The sequence below is a fragment of the Myotis davidii genome, unplaced genomic scaffold (genome assembly GCF_000327345.1).
Source record: "Myotis davidii unplaced genomic scaffold, ASM32734v1 scaffold362, whole genome shotgun sequence".
Taxonomy (NCBI): domain Eukaryota; kingdom Metazoa; phylum Chordata; class Mammalia; order Chiroptera; family Vespertilionidae; genus Myotis; species Myotis davidii.
In genome coordinates this window covers 2,140,215-2,165,837 of record NW_006297152.1, presented here as the reverse complement: position 1 = coordinate 2,165,837, position 25,623 = coordinate 2,140,215, and the positions used below count along the sequence as shown (strand labels likewise).

Below are 25,623 nucleotides of genomic sequence, written 5' to 3'. Positions count from 1 at the left end.
GCTTCACAGATAAGGAAAAGCTAAAGGAGTTCATCACCACCAAACCAGTATTATATGAAATGCTGAAAGGTATCCTTTAAGAAGAGAAAAAAGAAGAAAAAGGTAAAGATACAAATTATGAACAACAAATACACATCTATCAACAAGTGAATCTAAAAATCAAGTGAATAAATAATCTGATGATCTGAATAAACTGGTGAATATAATAGAATCAGGGGCATAGAAAGGGAGTGGACTGACAATTCTCAGGGGGAAAGGAGTGTGGGGTGTGCAGGAAGAGACTGGACAAAAATCGTGCACCTATGGATGAGGACAGTGGGGGGAGGGGTGTTAAGGGCAGAAGTTGGGGTGGGAACCAGGTGGAGGGGAGCTATGGGGGAAAAAAGAGGAACAACTGTAATAATCTGAACAATAAAGATTTAATTTAAAAAAATCAACAAAAACATTAAAAAAATAAAATAATTGATAGCAGAGCACTCATTTCTGCAAAGAGCAATTTAGAAAACATAGATTAAATTAATCTAAAAGTGCCCAAAGGATTGAAAGTTGCTGAATGAACTGGGATTTGAGAGACCAAGATCTCAGGGAGAGAAGTCACTGAAGTACTGTTCTGCACGCCATTTCCCCTCTGACCACTGCTGAGTCTAGCTAGGCTTGGGGGGTGATAGGGATGTAGGAAGTAGCCAAGCACTGAAGAGGCAGAGAAAACCAGAGCTTTGGCAATTTCAAAAGGACGTGGAGACAAAAAAGCTGGGTTTCAGGACCAAATCAGTTAAGATTTGTTGGGCAAGAGCCCCTAGATCAGTGGTTCTCAACCTGTGGGTTGCGACCCCTTTGGCGGTCAAACGACTCTTTCACAGGGGTCGCCTAAGACCATCCTGCATATCAGATATTTACATTATGATTAATAACAGTAGAAACATTACAGTTATGAAGTAGCAACGAAAATAATTTTATGGTTGGGTCACAACATGAGGAACTGTATTTAAAGGGCCAGAAGGTTGAGAACCACTGCCCCAGATAAATGGAAGCATAGAGAATCCTGGGAGTCAGTGCCTTCATCATGTGCACAAGCCAAATTCTTTTTTCTGAATATATTTTTTATTGATTTCAGAGAGGTAGAAACATCAATGGTGAGAATCACATTGATTGGCTGCCTCCTGTACACCCCCTACTGGGGATCGAGCCCACAACCTGGGCATATGCCCTGACCAGAAATTGAACCATGACCTCCTGGTTCAGTGGTCAGTGCTCAACCACTAAACCACAGTGGTAGGGCTGGACTGGATAAAGATTTTTTAAAAATATTTTATTGATTTTTTTACAGAGAGGAAGGGAGAGAGATAGTTAGAAATATCGATGAGAGAGAAACATCGATCAGCTGCCTCCTGCACACCCCCTACTGGGTATGTGCCTGCAACCAAGGTACATGCCCTTGACCGGAATCTTTTATTGATTTTTTACAGAGAGGAAGGGAGTGGAATAGACAGAATTATCGATGAGAGAGATACATTGATCAGCTGCCTCCTGCACATCCCCTACTGGGGATGTGCCCACAACCAAGGTACATGCCCTTGACTGGAATCGAACCCGGGACCCTTCAGTCCACAGGCTGACGCTCTATCCACTGAGCCAGACTGGCCAGGGCTGGATAAACATTTTATTGAACATTCATACAATGGAACAGTTTATATCAAAGTAATGAATATATGTGTCAATATGGATGAATCTCACAGGCTTAATAGTGAACAAAAGAGCCGGACCCAGGAATATATACTGATTCTATTTATGTAAAGATAAAAAACAGGTAAAAATATTTTATGGTGCTAGGTTAATAACAGTTTACATTATGATTAATAACAGTAGCAACATTACAGTTATGAAGTAGCAACAAAAATAATTTTATGGTTGGGTCACAACATGAGGAACTGTATTTAGGTGGCAGGGGAGTGTTCACCCTTCGGGGCGGGGGTTGGGGGCGGGACTTGAGAGAATTTTCTGGAGGGCTGGTAATGATCCATATCTTGGTCTGGGTGGTGATATCATGGGTGAGTTCACTTTATGAAAATTCCATAAGTGCACAGCTCCAATCTTCTAACTTTACTAAATGTGTCCTCTCTTAATAAAAACTTTACATTAAAAAAGAACTAAACCGTTTTTGAAATGTATGCATTTATAGTAGGGTTAACCATTTTCCTAGGGTGTTTGCCAGCACCTCAGTGAACCTAGTACAGGGAGGTTGGCAATCATAAAAACTTTACATTTTTAAACCTTTAACTTTAGAAGCTTTAAGTTTCCCATGTAATTACCATGATCATGAAATCATAGATATTTCAAAGGCGTGAGTACATTGGAGAATAGTATCAGAGGCATTTCTTTCAACAAATGGCTCTTTAATTTTTGGTCTCACTATGGCATTTCTACTCTGATGGTAAGTGAAGCAGAAAGCTTGACTATCAGCCCATCAACTTGAACAGATTTCCAACTAACACGCCCACATGAACTTTATTCTTGGATTTTTTTTCATGTGGCCACTTGAAAATGTATTTAATGGTTGGAGAGAAAAAGAAGTGAATTACTGGGCTTGCTTAATATAGTCTATGAGCAGAAGAATAACTCCAGGACAGAAGGCCAGTAAGGCTGTTGACTTTTCAATGCTAAATTGTTACTACTTTTTAGTGGGTGTTATTATGCCATCATTCTTTAGTTGATTCTAATAAAATACTTTAAAATCCAATTTTTAAAAAACTTGTGTGCACAAGAATTTCCTGGCTAAGTTGTTAAATAATGAATGCATTTGCAAATCCATGCTGAAGACTGATGGAAGAAACACCGCAGGTGATTCTGTGAAGTTAGTTTAGTGAAGTGCATTTTGAGAAACACTGTTTTAAGCTTGCCATTAGAGTATCATAGCTAACAGAATGTGAGGGTTCGAATTTGGGGGAGACTTTTCCTATAGGGATTTTTTGCCGTTTAACACAATAATCATAACAGGTTATGGGTCATCTTTATTTGAAGCAAAGGGTTTAAGTTGCTACTGAGCAAAGTGGATGTGAGAAAGCAGAACTTGGAGTTTAGAAGTTGCCATCAGCTTTTAATCATGTAATATGTATTTCTCAGGCAAAGCTGACAAATGGACCTGTTATTAATTAGGGTGCTCTTGAGTTAGTGAGGCTTATGAAACGTTTTACAAACCTGGAATTCGGAAGCTACTCCGATGCATATGGTGGAATCATGTGGGATCCACAAAGACCTGTATCCCACACCCCCAACATTTTTGTTCAGCAAGACTTAGATAAAAGACTTTGCCTACAGATTACATCTTTGCTTTACTACCGGTTTGGCTGGAACTAATCAAGGTAAAGCTGAAACCATGACTCAACCCCCAATTACCCAAAGGCATTGATTCACAAAGCCATGAAATAAATAAACCGGAATCGGGGGCGGGGGGGGGGGGACCACATCTCTTTATCTGCATTTGACTTTTCCTTAATGCACATCTAGGAATTTCTCTAAAGCATTGGGCTAAGTTTTGCTGTCGAAATGGGCTGCTTTCCCTTTTCAAAGCTGTCACATGTTACCATGCCAATGAAGATTACAGATTATACTAGTACAAAGGAAATGAGCTATAGGATTATGGCAATCCAATTTTAAACTAGCCTCTTACACTTCTCTGCATCCTGCAATGCCTGCCGCTGCTACCGCTGTTTCTCAGAGAGCACAGATTAGCAGTGATGCAGGTAGCAGCATCAAAGTGTGTAGCTGTCAGTGATATTTCGCTGCCCAGCACCCTCTGATGTCTTAACTTTGAAGTCTCTTGCTAATGAAGCAAGAGGAGGAACTAGAAATACTAGCACTAGTGAGGAAAAAATTTAGAATATTGACTTTATTTAAAAGTAAAAATAAGAGTCCAATGTGACGGCTTTGAGGATTTCAATGTGTTTTTTTTTAAAGTCCCACTGTCCTGACTGGTTTGGCTCAGTGGATAGAATGTCAGCCCATGAACTGAAGGGTCCTGGGTTTGATTGTGGTCAAGGGCATGTACCTCAGTTGCAGGCTCTTCCCCAGCCTTAGTTGAGGCATGTGCAGGAGGCAACCAATCAATGTTTCTCTCTCTTTATTTCCCCCTCTCACTCTCTCTAAAAAATAAATGACAATAAATAACAATAACAAATAAATAATAAATAAATAAACAGGCTCGTTCATGTTTTGACACATAAGCATAGTGTTGGCAGCTAGAGCATATGACTCACTGAGAGGCCAGCATGGCTGAGAAGATGCTTATATCACTGGGTGACTTATGCCACTTCAACATGTGCATTCTTTTCCTTTCCGGTTCCTCCCAAGGAACTTCACTTTCTGCTTTCTCTTTCTTATTTGGCCCCAGAAACCTCTCCCTTCACCTCTTCCAAGATTCAAATGAAGACCAAGCCTCAAAAGGCAATTCCTCCACTTCTGGTTGGAGTTTATTTGTGTTTAATAATCTGGGTGACTGAGTTACTAGTCACTGGCTTAATGCACCTACTTGTCTCCCATTTACTCTTGCCTCTAAAATTAGGCTATTAGCATTTGACTCACTTCCATAATTCAGATCTGCACTTTTGTGCTTGGCTCCCAGTCAAACTGCTCCTTGATGAGCAGTGCCTGGTGTACTTCTCCCACTTGCTCTTCTAAACATGTCATTTTACTTCTGGTTTGCAACCTGAGCCCTGGTGACATGGTGGAAGGATGGGGAAGGTGCAGTCCTCTGGTTGAGGAGGTGGATAGTCCTTCTCTGCTCTGGCCCATGCCCTTTGCCATCCTTCCTGCTCATTCTTTGTGTTTTCTAGTTTCTCTCCTATGATCCTGGTGAGAGATACTGTAATCCTCCATTTTTCATGGGGATTTGTTCCAAGAACCCTAGCAGATGCCTGAAACTGGTGGATACTACTGAACTCTATATAGACTATGTTTTTTCTTATATGTACATGCATAACTTTTCGCCTAAAGCAAACAATTTAAAGCTTCTCTTGGGCATAGCCAAATGGTCAGCATCACTATTCTTACACTTTGGGGCCATTATTAAGTAAAAGAAGAGCTACTTGAACATAAGCATTGTGGTACCATTGTCAGTTGATCTGATAACCAAGGGCTACTAAGTGCCTTAGGGGTGGGGCGTGTACACACTGTGACTGTGTGGACAAAGGGATGATTCACTTCCCAGGTGGGATGGAGCAGCACGGTATGAGATTTCCTCACACTATTCAGAATGGTGTGCAATTGAAAACTTATGAATTGTTTATTTCTGGAATTTTCCATTTAGTCTTTTTGGGCTGCAGTTAACTGTGGGGAACTGAAAATGTGGAAAGTGAAATCATAAATAAGGTGTTAGAAATTGCATTATATAAATATATCAAACCAACACATTGTACACCTTACATATACACAATGTTATTGTCAATTATATCTTAACAAAATAAGCAAGTACATAATACAATTTCAATGTCTACTTATTTCTCTAATAGGATATCAAAAGTGTGAACAGAAGAGGACTTACAACAGTATCAGCTAGAATATTTGTTTAAAAATGCAGATCGCTAGTCCCACTACAGAGCTATGGATTATGGGTTTTAGGAGATGAAGATCAGGGGTCTGTATATTAACCAGCACCGTTGGCATTTATATTGCACTCTTGCTTTTGAGACTCAGCTGCCCTTGACCAATGATGCATAAGCTCCACGTGGGAAAATTAAATTAAAAACGTCCCCAAATGCTTACACCTCATTTGTAGATATTTCCACATTATAGGAAAAAAAAGCACACTTAAAAAAAAATACAATGACTGCATAAAGCAGCTCTATGTCTATATGCGTATGTTTAAAAATGAAGCAAAGGGGAATTGATTACATCACTTGATAACCATAACTATTGTTGAGGGATAACATGTACTTTTTAAAAAATAATTTTTTTTTATTGCCTGTTTATATAAATATATGTATATTTTGACATTTGACATATATATTTTTTAAATCCTTACCTGGGGAATGAGGATATTTTTTGCCATTGATTTTAGAGAGAGTCGAAGGAGAGAGAGAGAGAGAGAGAGAGAGAGAGAAAGAAACATCAATGATGAGAATCATTGATCAGCTGCCTCCTGCTCGCCCCCTACTGGGGATGTGCCCTTGACTGGAATCAAACTGGGGACCCTTCAGTCCGCAGGCTGATGCCAAACCAGCTAGGGCAGCATGTACTTTTTAAAAAAGTTTTATTTGAAAACCAATCATGAATCAGAACCATTATTTTTGCTTTTCCTTGGTTTTCAATTTTTGGATCTCTTTGTGTTAATTTCTGTATAACTTTTTCTCCCTCCCTACCCCTTACCTGTTCTCTTCTTCTCTAAAACTCTGAGTCCAGTTTCTCTTTCCATAGCGATCCATACCCTATGATCTCATCTTTAACAGTAGGAGCATGGTGTCATGAAGAGAATGATTCTCGCTGTCAGGTCTTGCTCGGCTACTTACTAGCTCTGTGATCCTGAATAGATTGTCTACCAGCTCTCAGCTCCTGTTGCCTCAGAGTTAAAACAAAGAACTTACCTTACCATGCTTTAGTGAAGTCTGAATGAGACTAATGTGTGTAAAGTGCTTAACAGGGATGTCAGCAGCCATATTCAATTATTGATTTTTGCGGTTATGAATTATAATGGCCACATGAGAAAGGATGTGTTAAAAAGAAAAGTTGAGTCCTTAAGTTAGGAGACAAATATTGTGATAGTTGTGAGGTTCTAAAGCTATAAAGATGAGCAAGACTTGGTCCTTGCCCTCAAGTTGTTGATTGTCTTGTAGGAGAAGACAGGTTATAATTTCATCCATAAAATATAGTGTGTGCAATGCTGTAAGATAATGAAGGATTCATTGAAATTAGGAAAGAGGGAGTGATTCCATAAAATATAGTGTGTGCAATGCTGTAAGATTGCAAGGCTACAAGGATTCATTGAAATTAGGAAAGAGGGAGTGAGCAATATTTTAAAGTTCAGGCTCGTTTGCCTTGCTGGGTGTATGTATATACAGAGAAAATTTAAGTCTAGTAGTTGGACTGAGATGTTGACTACAGTGAACATGCTCTCTAAGTGGATGGAGGAATTCTGAATAAGTCACTGAAAAATGAATCCCTCTATGGGACTCTAATGGAGAGCAGAGGCATAATATATAAAAAGTATATAACCTCTGATGCTCTTCTATTATGTACTATTTTGTTTTAGACATTTTGAACACTTCCTGCAGATCCATTGAAAATAACCTGACGTATTAATAAAAACAAGTTAGGAACTATGAATCACATTTGCCTCCTTCTCACTTGTGTTTAACGCCTGCAGTTGACACTCCAGATCCCTACGTGGAGCTTTTCATCTCCTCAACCCCTGACAGCAGGAAGAGAACAAGACACTTCAATAATGACATAAACCCAGTGTGGAATGAGACCTTTGAATTTATTTTGGATCCTAATCAGGAAAATGTTTTGGAGGTAAGTGAATCCTTTGGGGCCTGTTAGATGGTCAGCATTCATTTGAAGTTGATGCTTGAGTTTGTCCCCTTCCTGCCTTCGTTCTCCTCAGTTGGATATAGTGCAGTTCAGCTGGGCAGCATAGCAGACCTGCTTCTAGGTTGCGCACATCAAGTTATGGGCATCCAAACGGAAATGCAGTAGTTAGGTAGGAGTGAGAAGACTCTTTTATCCTCCCCGTAGGCTCTGGAGAAAACATTTTCTGTTATAAAGGTGAGGATCCAAAGATAACAGAATAAAAATATTTTCAATTGCCTTTAAAGTAAAGTAAAATAAAATTTCCCCCAAAGGTTGCATTCGTTTTCTACAGTAATTTCTTTCTCATATTCCAAAATAGCATTTGTCCTGTGAGGGAATAAATTTCCACTCTTCAACACACAATAATGAGTAGATCAATTAGGAAAATGAAAAAAAAATCATTTTATTTGAAAATATAGTAGTCAGAAAGAAAAAACAAGTATTGTTACCAGTTGAATATTAAAGATCTTACATGTCTGTCACACGTCATTTGAGAGCGTTATTTTTTTAATGTGGTTGAGATTTTAGCTATAAGTTTTAGAGATCCAAGGGAAACGTAAATGTGTGCTCTATTTTTTGTATTCTTTTAGATCACATTGATGGATGCTAATTATGTTATGGATGAAACTCTGGGGACAGCAACATTTCCTATATCTTCTATGAAAGTAGGAGAGAAGAAAGAAGTTCCTTTTATTTTCAACCAAGTAAGTAATGCAGCAGAATTAATTTTTCAACTTTTTATCAGATAAAATGTATTTTCTCTTGAAAGTTGGGTTTGATACTTGAAGATTTATGTAGTATGTGTTTAGTTATTTCTCTTTTTTAAAGTATCTTTATTGATTTCAGAGAGGGAGAGGGAGAGAGAGATAGAAACATCAATGAGAGTCATTGATAGGCCGCCTCCTGCACGCCCCCTACTGGGGATTGAGCCCACCACCTGGACATGTGCCCTGACCGGGCATTGAACCATGACCTCCTGGTTCATAGGTTGATGCTCAACCACTGAGCCACGCCGGCTGGGCTGTATTTAGTTATTTCTTTATGAGAGTGTTTGTTTGTTTTTTTAATAAAAAAATTTTGTTTTCCTTTTTACTTCCTGTCCTAATCTTCTATTATTCTGATATATATGAACTTTGGTTGAGACATTATCTACAAAAGACATTCATCTCTTTTGCTGCTTCAAATGATGACACTGAGATTAAGCAATGGCTGTGGACTCCATTGGCGCATTTAACACAAAACATTTGGGAGGATAAAGGAAGATGTAAACTCGGAGAGTACTGCTACCCAGAGAGAGAATGACTGAGTGAACACAAAGAAAACTGTTGGGACATCCAAACTATTCAAGTTACATGTTTAGTAATAAATTAAGCCTGTGTAGAGGAGTATTTCTGTCTTAAATAATCATCAAATAATTAGAGCCTAAGGATAAAGAGGTCAGCTGAATGCTCATGAGGTTATTGTTATCTTTATGTTTCTAGGTTTGCTTTTTAAATGAATGAAGAAAGATGTCTCTTATGTCCGGGTGATATTTTTTTATTTTTATTGAATGTATTGGAGTGACATTGGCTAATAAAATTATGTAGGTTTCAAGATTACAATTCTACGATACATCATCTGTATGCTGATTGCTACCACCCACAGTCAAATATTCTTCCGTCATCATATATTTGACCCCCTTAAGCTACCCCTGGTAATCACCATACTGTTTTCTGTGTCTGAGTTTTTATTAGTTTGGTTTCTTGTTGTTCATTTATTGCTTCCAGTTTTATATCCCACATTTGAGTGAAATATGGTTCTTGATTTTTTTCTACTATTTCGCTTAGCATGATAATTTCAAGGTCCATCCATGTTGTCACAAATGGCAGTGTTTCATCTTTTCCTTTGGCCGAGTAGTATTCCATTATTTATGCACACCATATCTTCTTCATCGAGTCATCTGTCGAAGGGCACTTTGGCTGTTTCTAAGTCTTGGCCACCATGAAAAATGCTGCAATAAACACAGGGCTGCAGATATCTTTGCGAATAAATGGTTTCAAAATTTTTGGATAGATACCCAGAAAAAAGGTTGCCAGGTTGAATGGTAACCTTATTCTTAATTTTTTGAGGCGCCTCCTTACTGTTTTTCATAGTGGCTGTACTAGTTTGCATTCCTACCAGCAGTGAACGAGAGTTCCTTTTCCTCCACAACCTCTCCAACACTTCTTATTACTTATCTTGTTGTAATAGCCATTCTAACAGGTATGAGATGGTATCTCATTATCGTTTAGATTTGCATTTCCCTAATAGCTAGTGAAGTTGAGCACCTATTCATGTACCTGTTGGCCTTTTGTATGTCTTCTTGGGAGAAGTGGCTGTTCAGGTCCTCTGCCCATTTTTTAATTGGATTGTTTGGTGTTGAGTTGTATGAATTCTTTATATATTTTGGATATTAACCCCTTGTTGGAGCTGTTGTTTGCATATATCTTCTTCCATTCTTTTGGTTGCTGTTCTGTTGGTCATTTCTTTTGCTGTGCAGATGCTTTTCAGTTTGATTTAGTCCATTCATTTATTTATGTGTTTACTTCCCTTGCCTTTGGTGTCAAATTCATAAAATCCTCTCTAAGACCAAAGTTTATAAGTTTAGTACCCTTATTTTCTTCTATGTTTTGGGTCTTATATTTAGGTCTTTGATCCATTTTGAGTTAATTTTTTAATATGGGGTCAAACAGTACTCTGCTGTAGTTTCATTCTTTTGCATGTGGCTTTCCAACTTTTTCAGCACTGTTGATTGAAGATGCTTTCTTTTATCCATTGCATATTTTTGTCTCTTTTGTAAAAAATTATTTGCCCACATACATGTGGCTTATCTCTCAATTCTGTTCCATTGGTCTGTGTGTCTGTTTTTCTGCCAATACCATGCTGTTTTGATTATTGTCACTTTGTAGCATAATTTGAAGTCAGGGAGTGTGACACCTCTGGCTTCATTCTCCCCACCTCCCCCCTCCCCCCCACTGCAGGATTGCTTTGGCTACTCAGGGTCTTTTGTGGCTCCATACAAATCTGATGATTTTTGTTCTATTGCTTTAAAAAGTGTCATTGGGACTTTGATGGGAGTGCATTAAATCTGTATATTGCTTTGGGTAAGATGGCCATTACAACTATGTTGATTCTTTCAGTCCATGAACACAGAATGTCTTTCCATTTCTTTGTGTCTTTTTAAATCTCTTTTAAGAATGCTTTGTAGTTTTCAGTATATAGGTCCTTCACATCATTTGTTAAGCTTATTCCTAGGAATTTTATTCTTTTTGTTGAAATTTTCTTTTTCATTTCTTCTGAAATTTCATTGTTAGTATATAGGAATACAATAGATTTTTGTATATTGACTTTATATTATTGCACATGTTTATTGTTTCTAATAGTTTTGGTGGAATCTTCAGGATTTTCTATATAAAGAATCATCATCTTCAAAAAGGGACAATTTTACTTCTTCATTCCAAATTTGGATGCTTTTTATTTCTTTCTCTTTCCTGATTGCTCTGGCTAAGACTTGAGGTGAGAGTTGGAATGAGAAGTAGATGAGGGAGATACATGCATGTGATGAAAAGAAACCACTATACAGTGAGGTTAGTATCAATGATTTATGTACAAACTACAGTTGCAAGACTAAATAAAGGCAGACCATGTTGTGAGAGGAGTACAGGGATGGTGCTGCAACACTAGGTGATTTTGAACATGTTGAGCATGAACATAATGGTTAATACCTTGGTGTTTGAAGGCAAGCACTTTGGTGTTTAAATTTAAGTTCTATTTTTTACCAACAGTTTCATCCTGGGAAAATCACTTAGCTCCTCTGTGCCTCAATTTACTCATCTGTAAAGTGGAGATAATATTTCATAGGAGAGTTATGATTTACATATAATATATATATCATATAATGTGTATTACATTTACATATTTACATGTCTAAATATAATTTAATGTAATTTACATGAAATGTAGATTGCATATTACTTACATATTTATTAACTATAGTTTATTTTATAGTAAATGAATAATAATAATTGGTTATAGAAATATACCTATGAATACTAAACACCCATAGGTGTGTGCAAACATACATATAGTGCTTACAACAGTTCCTGGTACATGTAAGTTCTATGTGAATGTTGTTTTTGTTGCGGTTATTATACTTTGAGAAAGAGAATTTCAGCAGGCAGAGAAGCTGTCATGGCCATTCTAAGCAGAGGAGACTGCAAAAGCATGGAGTCTTAGAAAGCAAGTTGGGGCATGGCAAGTTACAGGGTTTGGCGGCTACATGTTGGTGAGTAGTAGGGTAAAGAGTTTAGAGGGGGAAGGCTAATTTCCGCAGACCTTATCTATGACATGTTGCTGGGATCAGTGCTCAGTAAAGTTTTTGAGGCTTTGTAAGCATGAATTGGCCTTTCCAAAGAATAATGTTATTTCCGCCCTTCAGTCGATGACACAAAGACTGATTATAAGAAAAGATATTGTAGGAAAACATGCATTTCCTCTCCCCCTGTCATTTCCTAAGGTTAGGTGTGTAACCCCAAGGCCTTCTACATTCCAGAATTTAAAGTAGCTTATGTAATTATTTTCCTTAGCGTGCCTGAGAAAACAGCTGGCCAACTTCTTTTATTACTCTGTTCTTCAAAGTCCTTTGCAGTTTTTATCTGGATGACGGTTCTTGAGCTGGGTACCTGTGGTGGTAGTGCAGGGGAAGGTAAATGGCTGATGGCCAGTCAGAGAACTTTGACCTTCCCCAGATCACGTGTCCTGCCCTCTGCCAGCCATCCAGCCTCTCCTCATTTCTGAATCCCTGTCTTTCAGAAGGGGACAATCTTCCTTCTACAATGTTCATAGAGGCTGTAAGAGAGGACAGGCTGTGAAAAAACAAATTCTTCAAGCCAAAACATTATTAGCAAAAATTCCTTCAAAATTTTGTCATCTAAAAGTTAATACTGAGTCAACAGAGAGTGATTTCTGCAGCCAGGAGCCAGCTGGAAGAAAAGCAGGAGCCTCGAGTGGAGAATGCAAGACTCACAGGGCCCACTCTGCCCCCTTAGGGTCGAAACCGGGAACCTGGAGACTCAAACCTCCCTCTAGGATGTTTGAGTTGTCATTCTTTCTAGCTGATTCTTACTTTCTTCAGCTCTAAAGTGAAGGTTTCCATTAACTTATTTCTAAGATCTTTAATTTATAAAATTTTGTGATATAGAAAGAATACTTTCTTCTTTATTTGAACATTTTATCCCAAAGTCTTTGATTCCTCCCATTTTGAGGGTATAGGAACAAAATAATCATAATACAATAATGAAAATCTTTATTATATAATTTCAAAATACTGAACTGTGGATGGATTATTTTTTAATATGAGAATTTAAGCTTTTATTGGGCACCTAAAACTTTGCTACATATTAAGAAAACTATAAAAACGTTCTATTTTCAAGGAACTAATAATCTGGAAATAAGTAGACATTCATGTGTAAATTGATAATTAGTATAATAAACAGTATCATGAGGCATCCATTCATTGATTTACTTACTTGTGAGTTGTTATTAAACATGTGTTATTTTCCAGGCAATGTCCTAGGAGATGGGCAAGCAGCAGGGGACATGATAGATGATGTCCTGGTTCCCAGGGAGCTTGCATTCATCAAATAAGCAAATAAGCAGCAAAAAGCAAAGAGATAATCAACACAGCATCAGCCAGGATAAATACTATGAAGAAAATCAAATAGAGGGAGGTCATAGAGAACAGTTGGTGGGTAATTACTAATAAAGTTTATATTGTCAGGGTAGGCCTCTCAAAAATATTGTATTTTCCCCAAAATCTTTATTATTAAAGTTTTTAAGCATATAAATAGTTGAAAGATTTGTAAATTGAAAATGCTTATAATTGCTGCCCTTATTCTACAGTAAACATCATACTGTATTTGCTTTGCCACATATGTCTCCATCTATCCATCAGTCAAACCCTCTTACTTTTCTGATGTGTTTAAAAACAAGCAGCAGACATTATGCTTCATCCCTAAACACTACAGCATATTTACTAGAGTGTAGTATTTGCATACTAAATTTTAAAGTGCCCAGTAAATAATGCTGACGATCTGTACAATAAGAGTTATAAGATGGAATTATTCACTAATTTCACAAACAACTATTGATCACCTACTGAGTGGCAGACAGTCTGTAGGCACTTCCCATTCAGCGATGAACAAAGCCAAGAATTCCTGCCCTCCTGGAACTTACGTTATTTAGTAAGATCAACAAGAAGCTAGATAAGTAAAGTATACTTGTGTTAGATAGTGATAATATGTGTAAAATAAACCAGGAAGGAGGAGAGGAGAGAATATATAGTAAAGGGGGTTGCAAGTTAAGTTTAAAAACTGTGACTAAGAAGAGCATCCCTGATGATATCTGAGGGCAGAAAGGTCCTGAAGGAGTTTGCCTAGCATGTTGACTATCAGCAAGGGTGAGAGTATGGCTGGAACATAAAGGTCATAGGGAGAATGACAAGTGATAAGGACAGAGAGGCCAAGGAGGACGGGGATGTAGCGGAAAATTGTGGGTTATAGTGGCTATCGATGGCATAATCTTGTCCTTAAAGGAAGGATGCAGTTGGAGCCCTGAAGGGCTGGAAGGCCATTCTAGTGGAGAGAGCAGCCTGAGCCTGTGCTCATAGTCACGGGGCCAGACAGGACAGGCGTGTTCGGGAAACAGTGTCTAGACGTGATAGAGCAGAACATTCATGCATGAAGGGAGAACAGGTACATTGGGGATCAGATAATAGCAGAGCTCAAATCAAGATGTTGGAATTTGGATGTTATCTCACTGACAGCAATGAGTCATGGAAGGTTTTTGACATGTAATGGGGAACTTAGGGCAAACGGGATTTGGCTTCTTTCTCAGAAGTGTTAGTAAGCAAAAAGTTAGTAGGTAAAACGATGCAGAGAGCGTTTGATACCGAAAACGAAAAGTTGACGCAGCGTTAGCAGACTTCTGTGGAAAGTGATGAGTCTGAGGCACACAGGGCGACTTGAGGAAAATAAGTGTATCTTCTTACAGCTTTAATGTGTCACTGAGAGCTGAATGGGACGATTGCTTAGTGGCAGTGAGGGTCAGCTGACATTGGGAAGCAGGAACTTACAAAGCGTCCAGCTCTTCCTGAGACAATGATTTATCATGTTGTTTAACTTCAGAATTTTTTATTTTTTTTTATTTTTTTATTTTTTAGGAGAAAACCAAATATAGGGCTAGATCCACAGGGTTGGTTTTCCAGCAGGCATATATAAAATCTGAGTGAGGTTGTGTTTGTTGGAGTCATGAGATTGAAGAATGCACATCAGAGTTGTCTTTTGAGAGACACTGGTGGGACCCACTGTCTTTGACCCCAGGTTCAGCATCAGACAGCCCTGCCTGGGTTTGAATCATGATTCTGCTACTTCCCTGTATGATGTTGGACAAGTTTGTTTGTTTTTCCTATGCATCCTCGTCTGTAAAACAGGGTTATATTTATAGATAGTGCCTATCTCTTAGGATTGTCATGGTTAAATGAGTTAATGCATGGACACTTTTGGGAAACAGAGAAAAATTGCAGGTAATTTTGATGGTGAGTTCAGAATATAAAGATAATATCAAGATGATTGTATTGGAAAACTATGTATTGATGTGTGAAGACAAAGACTACAATTCACCTAAGAGAATGAGACAAAGCAGGGTTTGGAGGGAAAACAGGAGAATGTTACCATTTTGTGGGAAATTTGAGAAATCTTTGGCTAAGATGTGATGCCATCAGATTGATACAGAGCAGAGTTCAAATGTAGGCCCAATAATTCCTGGCTTTAAGAGAGAATGCATTTTTATTTTGGGATACTTAGCATTAGGAGCTTAAGTGAATCTTTTTTTTTTGACACTTGTGCAATTTATAAGTTTTAAATTTTAGGGCATTTTAGAATGTTCTTGTGTCCTTGGGTCCATGACTGTACCTAAATTCCTTCAGGGAGTAGAACATCATTGCATACCCAGACTGACCCACATCAGCCACTTGAATCATTTTTGGATAAATGGATAAATGATTACACTTATGGGAAATACAGAAAACCTGGGAAGTGCTCAGACGGGTGTGACGAAAGTGAATGAAATTTAAAAGAGTGAAAAACTAGAGCGTCTGAGAGATTCCCATTTGAAGAAAGTGTATTTTGGTTACATAGTAGTGCTTTAGGAAATTGTTATTTCATATGGTAGCTAATGATTACAAGCTCTTTCAGAATCTCCAATGTCCACTGGGAAGGAAAAGGGACCTTAAATTAGGGATAGAAAGCTATCACCCAATGTAAGGAGGAAAACTCAGAGTGGAACGTGGCTAGAAGGGAAGAGTGTATTTTTAGTCTTTGAAGATGATCTGGGATATTTGGGGCTGGAGGTGGGGGTGGGGGGAGGCACAATTATCCTGAATTCTCGGGTGATAGATTAGATTATTTCTGGTAGTAAATACTAATTTTATTTTATGAGGAAATCACACGTTAACTGGACTTACTATGATAATCATTTTTGCAGTATAGACAAATATCAAATCATTATGTTATACAGCTGAACCTCATATATTATTTTATGTCAATTATATCTCAATAAAAGAATAAATGTTAGTGTTATAGAAAATCATATGTATTTTAAAAATGATTTTTGAAGTATCTTACTCAATTTTAAACATGTAAAATTTATTTAGCTGTGACCTAGCTGGTATTGGCAGGGTTGTCATTTCTGTGTGCAACTCCTTGTTAGAGCCACATCTGGTTTAAAATTATTTAACTGTTTGCGTCTTTTTGCAATAATAATTTTAAAGGACCTTCTTAATGCCAGGCTCTATGCTTATTATCTTAGCTTCATTGTTTCAAAATGACCCTGGAAAAATTTGCAAAAGAATTAGTGGATTAAATAATTTCAAAATTAATTATGTCTGAAATGGCTTTTTGTGTTTTTATTTTTTTTAGTAGTTTCTCTGCTGTAGTTCCTCACCCCCACAATGAAACACCTCCCATTGCAAGCATCTACAATTGTTCTCATGCTGGAATTCAAAGAAGAGAATGTTGTTTCCCCACAAGAATGTACAATGAGTACAGCCCGCTCTTGCATTTATAGTTCCTAGAAGAGGTGGAATTCTTCTCATTTGTTCTGAACTAAATATGATGGGGTGGGGGAGAACTGGGGAAATTTGGTCACCTTTCCTTCTGAGTGCCTTGATTAAGATGAGCAACCTGGTTGACTGACATGGAGAGATGCTTCATGCAGTGTGTGGGAAGAAGTTTACAATAATTGTGTAATGCCGCAAAGGAAGTGCATATTTTTATGGCTATTTTATCTGAATCACATGTTGCAAGTAAAAGGTGTGGAGAGATGGTGAATATCAGCCTCCCAGCAGGTCTGAACAGAGTGCACCAAGTGGGAGAGTTTACTACTTCCTCCTGATTGTGGGTGATCCACTTGGGCAGCGGGCGGAAGTAAGGACCAGAACCATGGCGGCACATCCTGTTTTCCTCCAAATGGCAGGAAGATCCTGTGTCTTCTCTTCTCTCATCCCGCCTCCATTTAAAGAGTCTTATCGGTCTGTATAAGACTGTGAATGACGTAGCCAAGAAACGTGGATGGATGTGGAAGGGACATAATGATCAGACACAGAGAGTAGTTGATTTTTCTTTGTACTTATTAACTTGTGAGGACAAATAGGCATCAGATATATTCAGGCATTGAATACTTTAATAAATAAACTGCGGGGGGGCGGGGGGCGGACTTGCCAGTTGGGGAGCCAGCTTTTCTCCGAACACTTTCTGTTAGGAGGTGACATCTTAGAATAGGAAGCCTATTCCAGCTTTGGATCTTCCATTTATTAGAAAACTCCATATTGAGTTGTAATATTGTGGGGTTTTTAAAAATGTCTATTCTCCCATGGTGCTTTTGACCTCTCAAGATAAAAACAGTAAATCTAATCTCATTTTAATAGCAGCTTTCCTGTATTTATTTACTTATCTATTTATTTACCTATTTATTTATTGCAACAGACTATGCTTTTACCCATGTCTTGTTTTTCTTACTAAACATCTAAAGTAATCTCATCCTTTGTAATTCTTTTCTTTTTCTTTTTTAAATATTTGTATTGATTTCAGAGAGGAAGGGAGAGGGAGAGAGAGAGACAGAAACACCAATGATGGGAGCATCTGAGTATGTTAAAAAAAATAAAAACCATTTTATGAGGATTCTTGATGATTTATTAACTTCAAAGTAATATTTAAATGCTGCTTTGATGAATGAAGGTTCATAGCGTTCGTTCCATACATAACAAAAACTATCTGGGTTGGGCCAGTCCATGATTTTATCTCGAGAAATAATGAGATGTTCTTGGTAAGAAAAGGTTGCCTGATGTTCTTCCTCTCACATACACATGCACAGTAATTCAACAAATATTTATTGATTATGTGTTATATGCCAAATACCGTGCAATGAACTAGAAATAGAGACCTATATAAGACAGAACTTACAATGTAGTGGGAAAGGCAAATTTTTGTACAGATGATTTCAATACCTTTTTCTTACTCATAAAATTCAGTGCTAAGAATTATGCATGAACTTATTATAACCCTTTGAAAGGCTCCTTCTGGTTTGTTTTTTTTCCAATCCCCTGAAACCATAAAGAAAACAAAACCAAATATCTATAGCACTTTATGTTAGTTCTAAAATATCCTCTTCATGTTTGAAGAGGCATATTCTAGTTTTGTTCTATTTGAAGATATTGAATAGGTTAACTCTATATTCTTATAGTAACCAATATTAAAAAAAATAATAGCACCATCTCACAATTGTGTAACAACCTTCCAAACACATTCTCATTTGGTTCTTATGGTTACACTAGAGGTCCAGTGCATGAATTCGTGAACGGGCGGGGTCCCTTGGTCTGGCCAGCGATCAGGCCGATTGGGGCCTTCTCACCCAGTCCTGATCAGGGCCACTTGGGGCCAGTTGGGGCTGGCTCCCATGGGAAGTTGGCCTTGGGAGCGCACTGACCACCAGGGGGCAGCTCCTGTGTTGAGCGTCTACCCCTGGTGGTCAGTGTACATCATAGCAACAGTCTACCAGTCATAATGGTCAATTAGGCTTTTATTTATATAGATTATTTATAACTAATGGCAAGGAGAGTGTTGATAAGGTCTTTCTATACAATAGGTTCATAGTATTGGAAAGACATCTTTTAATATCCCTTCTGCTTTGTGGATATTAGGCACTGTCTTTTCCATTGGCGGGATGGGGTTCTCCCGTAAGTTTGGCCGGCTTACATAGTGTTGACAAAATAAAAACCTGAGCCCCACATTGCACTTGGAGATGTTTCTTGACCTGACCACAGTTGGTTGGTCCTTAGGTCCTTGGATAGGTGTTCTGTCTTGTTCACTACAGCCCGCACATGTTGCAAATACACACCTAGGCTTCCTTTAATCTTCCAACCACTTCAGCCTCTGGTTTGGAGGCCTGGGCACAGCTCCTGAATAATAGACTCAACATCTTTATAGGTTTTAGAGCTCAGACAAGTTTTATGTCCTGTGAAATAATTTTAGTGAGTGAAGAAAAATGCCATACAGAGGTAATTCTTATGTTTGCTAAAAATGACTTTAAGTAGATTTATATTGTAAAAAATAGCAAAAAAATTATTGAAATATACCTGTAATTTAAGGTCTTCATGGAACTATGTCACTTTTATTCTTAGGGTTTTTGTTTAGTTTAAAAATAATCTGCCACTCAACAATTATTTTGACTTTGTTTGCATTATATGTAACACACATCTATTTATGACCTAACCTAATAAATCTCTTACAGGTCACTGAAATGATTTTGGAAATGTCCCTTGAAGTTTGGTAAGCACATTAATTTTGTTGGGTGGAAGATATTGTGAGAGCTCCATTGATTTATTTTGTTAAAAAGTATACTTTTTAGGCCTGGGGCTGGGCGTGGGAGTGGGCTAGAAGGGGCCAATAGGGGAACAGGAGGATATATGTAATACTTTCAATAATAATGATTAAAAACATAATAAAATAAAAAGTATACTTTTAATATATGAAATAATTATAACAGCTTTTTGGCTATCAAAATGCACTAAATGTACTTTGTTTTTCTTTAGCTCCTTTTTAATAGTTACAACATTAAAAAATAAATCTAATATTCTTTGATTAATTTTCCCATTGTTTGCTGGTTAAATAATAGATGTCAAAAATAAGGGCTTTTTAGAAAGGGTCCTCCCTTATTTTTCTATTCCAATAGCAATGAATACAGTTATTTAAGCCTATTTTCCATTGTTGATTTAGATAGAAATTCAAAAACACAAAAGTGAACAGAAAAACTAGAAAGAGGAAAATCTGAAAATTGAGACCAATTTGTCATAGTAATCGGCAGGACTAAAAATGGTCAAGTTCCATGAAAGGATGTTACTCTTTCAAAGTGGGTTCTAAGAAATGAAAGTTGCAAAGTCATTTATTTATTTTCAAAGGGTGACTCTAAGGGGAGTCAGGCCTGTCTTGGGAATGAGCTGATTTCTGATTCAATGCAGGATTCAGACCTCACCTCCCTCAACCTCTCTTTGTACTTTCCTGTTGAAGTGGGTTTTACCAAAGTTACTAGTACACATTTTATTTATACAAATGTCACATAAATGAGTGTCACATTCTCTTGTGATTTTCCAAATGTATGATAATGATGCCCTGGCATTCAGTTTAGACATCTCTTTCTCTTATTTTAATCTCTGGAACAAGTTGACTTTGTAAATGATTGGCATAAATTACCACAGTCCCTCAGTTTATGTGAGGAAGTGTCAAAGGGCATTTCAAGTTACTGTATTGCATCATTTTGCATTACATTACCTCTTACTTAAAAATGATTTATTTTGGCATGAGATTAGAAATATTTTTATTTGACTATGCAAGTAATGCTGTTTATTTTCCTGGGAAATGGTCTTCACTGGTATATTTAAAACCATTATAAAACCCAGTTATAAAAGATGAAGAAAAGAGTCACAAGTAATGTACATATGTGTCCAGAAGCAATTTATTATATATTTACAATGAACTTTAATCAAACCCTATTTTTATATGTTAACTTATATCCTGATTTTAAATGGAAATGTTTCCTTTAAAGAAAAATTCAATTTCCCATAGAATATCTTCCATTAAAATTTTAAAAAGAAAGCAAACTAATTAAAGATTATACCTAAGAGAAAGAAAGTTACTAAAGTTACTAAAATAACATATTTATAAAATTATTCAGCATTTAAAATTTTTTCTTCCAGATATTTCATACTAATGTCTTCTAAACATCTATGTTCATTGCTCTGTTCATAGATTTCTTTAAAAAAAAATCATGCTTCTTATTGTTAGTGTAAGATAATGATTATCATTGTACAATACAAAAAGCATGAGTCCCAGAATGAGAAGTCCTGGCTTTAAAGCTATTACCTGCTAATTGCGTTAATGGTTGAAAAATTTCTAATCACTTTTTTTTACTCATTTGTAAAATAAGAAAAGAGTACTTTATATCTATTATGATTTAATAAGATGGTGTTTTTTTCCTAAAGATCATATATTATAGGAAACTTTTCCACATATACACCACATGTTCATAGTGGTACTGTTTTTAATAGTTAAAAATAAATTGGAAGCAACTTCAATGTTCGTGGATAAGCAAATCATGCTACATTCATATATTGAAAATATTTCACAATAGTAAAAATATTTGAATTAGTTCTAGCTACATAAACAGAGATGAATCTTTTTTTAAAAATTGTGTTTTATTGCTTAAGGTATTACAAAGAGTATTACATATGTCTCCTTTTTTTTTTTTTTTGCCCCTTGACCTTCCCCCAGTCTCCCCTACCCCCCAGTGTCTTGTGTCCATTGGTTATGCTTATATGCATGCATACAAGTCCTTAGGTTGATCTTTTAAACCCCCCCTCACCCCAACCCTCCCTGAATCTTAAAAACAAAATGTTCAATGAAAAAAATAATTTGCAGTATACATACAGTTGGCAGCATTTATATAAAAAAATTAAACCTGAAAAATGACTCTTAGGGACATAAATATATATTGTAAAATATAAAGAAATTTATTGAAATAAAGAGCAAATTTAAGATAGTAGTTACTTCTGAGGAGTGAAAAGGGAAAAAATTGAGGAAGATTCAGAGACAACTGTGCAGGTAAGATTTTTATTTCTTTAAGTGATTAGAATATACCCAATTTAATATATTATAATAAATAATAATAATAGAAAAGAGTTTACCCCAAGACTTGACTTTAAAAATGTTAATTTACTATCTTGTTTCCCCCACCTTATTACATAATCTTCATAACAAAATGTAATAACTGTGTAATTCAATGCTTTGATATAGTATAATTTAATAACCTTATTATGTGATAATACAGTTAAATGATCTTTTCAGTTTCTTCCCTTAAGGCAGATATCTGGAAATAGAATTACTAGGTCAAAGGAAATACGCATTTTAATTATTTTTGGTGCTCATTGCCTAATTGCTTTTCAAAAGTCTTTTTGCAAATTTATATTTTCAAAATATATGCATGAGAATAACAGTGTTACTCTACCTTTTCCAGTAGTAGGAAGTAGATATTTTAAATATTTTTGAATTATTAATTTAATAATAACTCTACTTTATAATTTTGCTAATGAAATTAAATATTTATTCTTCTATTCATCATTACTACTCATACTTACTCTTTTATGAGTTACCTATATTTATTCTTTGGGAAGTTGTAGTAAAAATATTTGCAGTGATCAAATGTCACTATAGAATATGTTGTCCGGAGGCCTTACATTTTTTTCTCTCATTCTATGTTTACAAGAAAGAAATATACTACATTAACAGAAATGAGCCTTAAATTTAACTCTCTTAAGGGAAGAGCTTACTTTTATGAATGGTAAAGACAATATTTTTTTTAGAAAGGTATATAATTTAATTTAAGATTTCTTACTGTGTCAAATTGATCTAGACAGGTTCTTTTTGATTCTTTCCTTTTTTTTTTCTTTTTTGGACAGTATTGTAGATGTCCTCATCTCCCCACCCCTTTTGCCCCACTCCACTCAGCAAGAATATACCCACTCCTATGTTCATAGCAGCATTACTTAAACAGGTTTCTTTTCTGAAGCGCTTCCCTAAAGTGCTATTACTATCATAACATGCAATTGGTCAGGAGCTGTTTGCTTGCTTGTTTATTTTTTCCTAAAACATCTTATACTTATTGTTTTCTGAAAACCTGCCTTGAAACATGCTTGGAGATCGTCATCATTTTATACTCTGCTTCAGGTCTCCCTATAGGAAATGGCTCGAGGGAAGCAGTGAGCCTATATCAGTGTAGCTACTGGGAACCTGTGGGAGACCAAATGATATATAAGAAGGCTGGGGACCTACGCTCACGTCTCTCTGTTTTATATACAGTTCATCCCCGGACCTCCGATTTAGTATGGCTTTGTGTGACCAGGAGAAAGCTTTCAGATACCAGAGAAAAGAAAACGTCAAGGAAAACATGAAGAAACTCCTGGATCTGAAGAATAGTGAAAGCTTGTGTTCTACACGTGATGTGAGTTATAAATTTTTCAAATGTTATTGCAATTTAACTTTGTATTTCCTCCCCAATTTTTCCCAAATATGAAAACATTAAGATAGAGCATTTTGTCTGCAGCTTTTTGAGATAAGGTAAGGTAAGCATTTCATAAACGGAAACTCTTTGAGGAAGGTCATCACAAATGCTGCCCAAATTTGGAAATATTTATCAGATATTGCTATTAAAAGAGGCATAGGCATGCTTATACACAAACAAGATGATCATTCCATTAGTTCGGAAAGTTTAATGTCAGATATAAGAAGATCATTGAATTAATCTTAATGTAGACTAAGATTAAACAACTGTGTAATCATTATTGAACAAGAAGATGTTACAAATCTTGTTAATGATAATACAATTAAAAAATAGATGTGAATAGGGAAGACGAAAGGAAATGTTCTAAATTCTTAGTGTTTCATAGCAGAAAGTTAAAAGATAACATCCAAAATAATCATCTCTACATTTTAATGTTTTTCATAATACTAATTATAGAGATCTTAAAATTACAATATTTTTGTGAACAAATATTGAAAATACAATCCTTTAATTGTACTTTATCTTCTTTTTCTTTCCTTAAATTCCAGTAAAGTAATAATCCAGTTTTTGGCTGTTTATTCATTTACTATCTCTTCATCTATCTATCCATCCATCCATCCATCTATCATTCATTTATCCAAACATCCATTCAACCATTCACTTATTGTTTTATCTTCCTATCTAAAATCTACAAAAAAATGCTACTATATTTAATTGTATTCTGTTGCATATTTGAAAGTTGCTCAGAGAGTAGATTTTAAAAGTCCTTATCACAAGAAAAAAAATTTTAACTACCTTGAGATGGATGTTAACTAGACTTATTGTGGTGATCAGTTCACAATATATACAAATAGTGAATCATTTTGTACAACTGAAACTAATCTAATGTTATATGTTAATTATACCTCCATAAAAATTAAAAAACCAAATTCCTACAATTTTATCAAATGGTATGATGAAATTCCTTCTTAGTGGTATATCAGCTAATTTTTTATTTATTTCTTTGAACTTTTTGTTAATTGAATATTTTAAATGAATATAATTTATTTTTAGAAAGATAATATTTGTATAAAAAGCATAAGTAAATACATATATACATATATTGACATACATGTACACATAGATAAAGATTCAAGATTATTAATTTATTTTTAGAAATACAATATTTGTATAAAAATCATAAGTAAATATATATACAGATGTTCCCATATATGCACACACAGTCAGGGATTCAATATTATTGTAAATTAATTTGTAAATTGTCTTGTGAATACAATTAGAAAAGAGACATGGAGTCTGGTAAGGGAGCCAGATGAGCACGGGGTCCCACACGTGGTCTCGGAATGTGTTTGCAGGTGTGCGTGGAGGTGGGGGTGGGGTGGGAAGCTAATCTGCTGGGGCTGGAATGGCTGTTATGGGAGCAGACTCGGAGATAAAATGTTGCTCACGGAGAAATTTTGCTAAAAGGAAGCTGAGAGGAGAAGTGAAACCTCCATTGAAGTTTCTATTTTTTAAAAAAAGGACTGGACTTCTCTTCCATCCAGTCTTGCTGTCACCATACAGATCCCTGGTGGCACTTGTGGTTGATTATGGTCTCAGGTTAATTAGTCCTTGAAAACACTTCCTTCTCTGCATATTACTCAGATGTTTCTGCCTTTCTGGGAAACACTTTTTTCCTTATAGTAAACCTTTCAGCAGCAATTCTACCTTTTTGGGTCCCTTAAAGTGAGAGTGAGTTTATTAGTGAAGCAGTGAGACAGAGAGTGGCTCCTCCCCAGCCAGAGCAGCCTCCCTTCAGTGGAATTTGCTTCCTTTCCTGAGGATATTTAGTGGGAGGGGGTGTAGGGTATTCAATGAAGGGGAGGAATATTCTGGATCTTCCTGGGGAAGGGGTGATTTCTCAGAGGAGCTCCATAAACCATTTTGTGTCCTTATGTGGGCTTTCGTTTTCCAATCATGCCAGTGTGTAGTGTGTCCTTTAGCATGCTAATATACCATATTTGCCGGCGTATAAGATGACTGGGCGTATAAGACGACCCCCTAACATTTCCACTCAAAATACAGAGTTTGTTATATACTCGCCGTATAAGACTACCCCCTCTTCCGCACACCTTCCACACACCAAATAAAAGGTAAAACAATATCAGATTTGATTTTAACATTTTAATTTATATTCAAATGCTTATGACATGCAGGAAAACTGTCACAAGGCTGTATGTAATCAAACATATACATAAAACAGTGCAAGTTTATTACCGGTAAACATACCGGTAATTCACTAAAGAAAACACACTCTATAGACTGGTACCGTAGATGCTTCTCAGGAACACAGGCAAGCAGCCCACAACCTAGAGGGACTGTCAATGATAGAAGAAAGAT

At 36.4% G+C, this 25,623-nt stretch overlaps 1 protein-coding gene across 2 annotated transcripts in view; it reads left to right on the top strand.

The window, feature by feature from the left end:
- Nucleotides 1-25,623, top strand: part of PLA2G4A (phospholipase A2 group IVA) — a 127,397-nt gene that overhangs the window by 48,758 nt on the left and 53,016 nt on the right. For both annotated transcript variants that reach the window (XM_006772938.2, XM_006772937.2), the window contains 4 exons: nt 7,355-7,503; nt 8,151-8,264; nt 19,423-19,460; nt 23,043-23,184. In XM_006772938.2, coding sequence (XP_006773001.1) covers nt 7,355-7,503; nt 8,151-8,264; nt 19,423-19,460; nt 23,043-23,184 — 443 coding nt within the window. The remainder of the gene's footprint in view (nt 1-7,354; nt 7,504-8,150; nt 8,265-19,422; nt 19,461-23,042; nt 23,185-25,623) is intronic.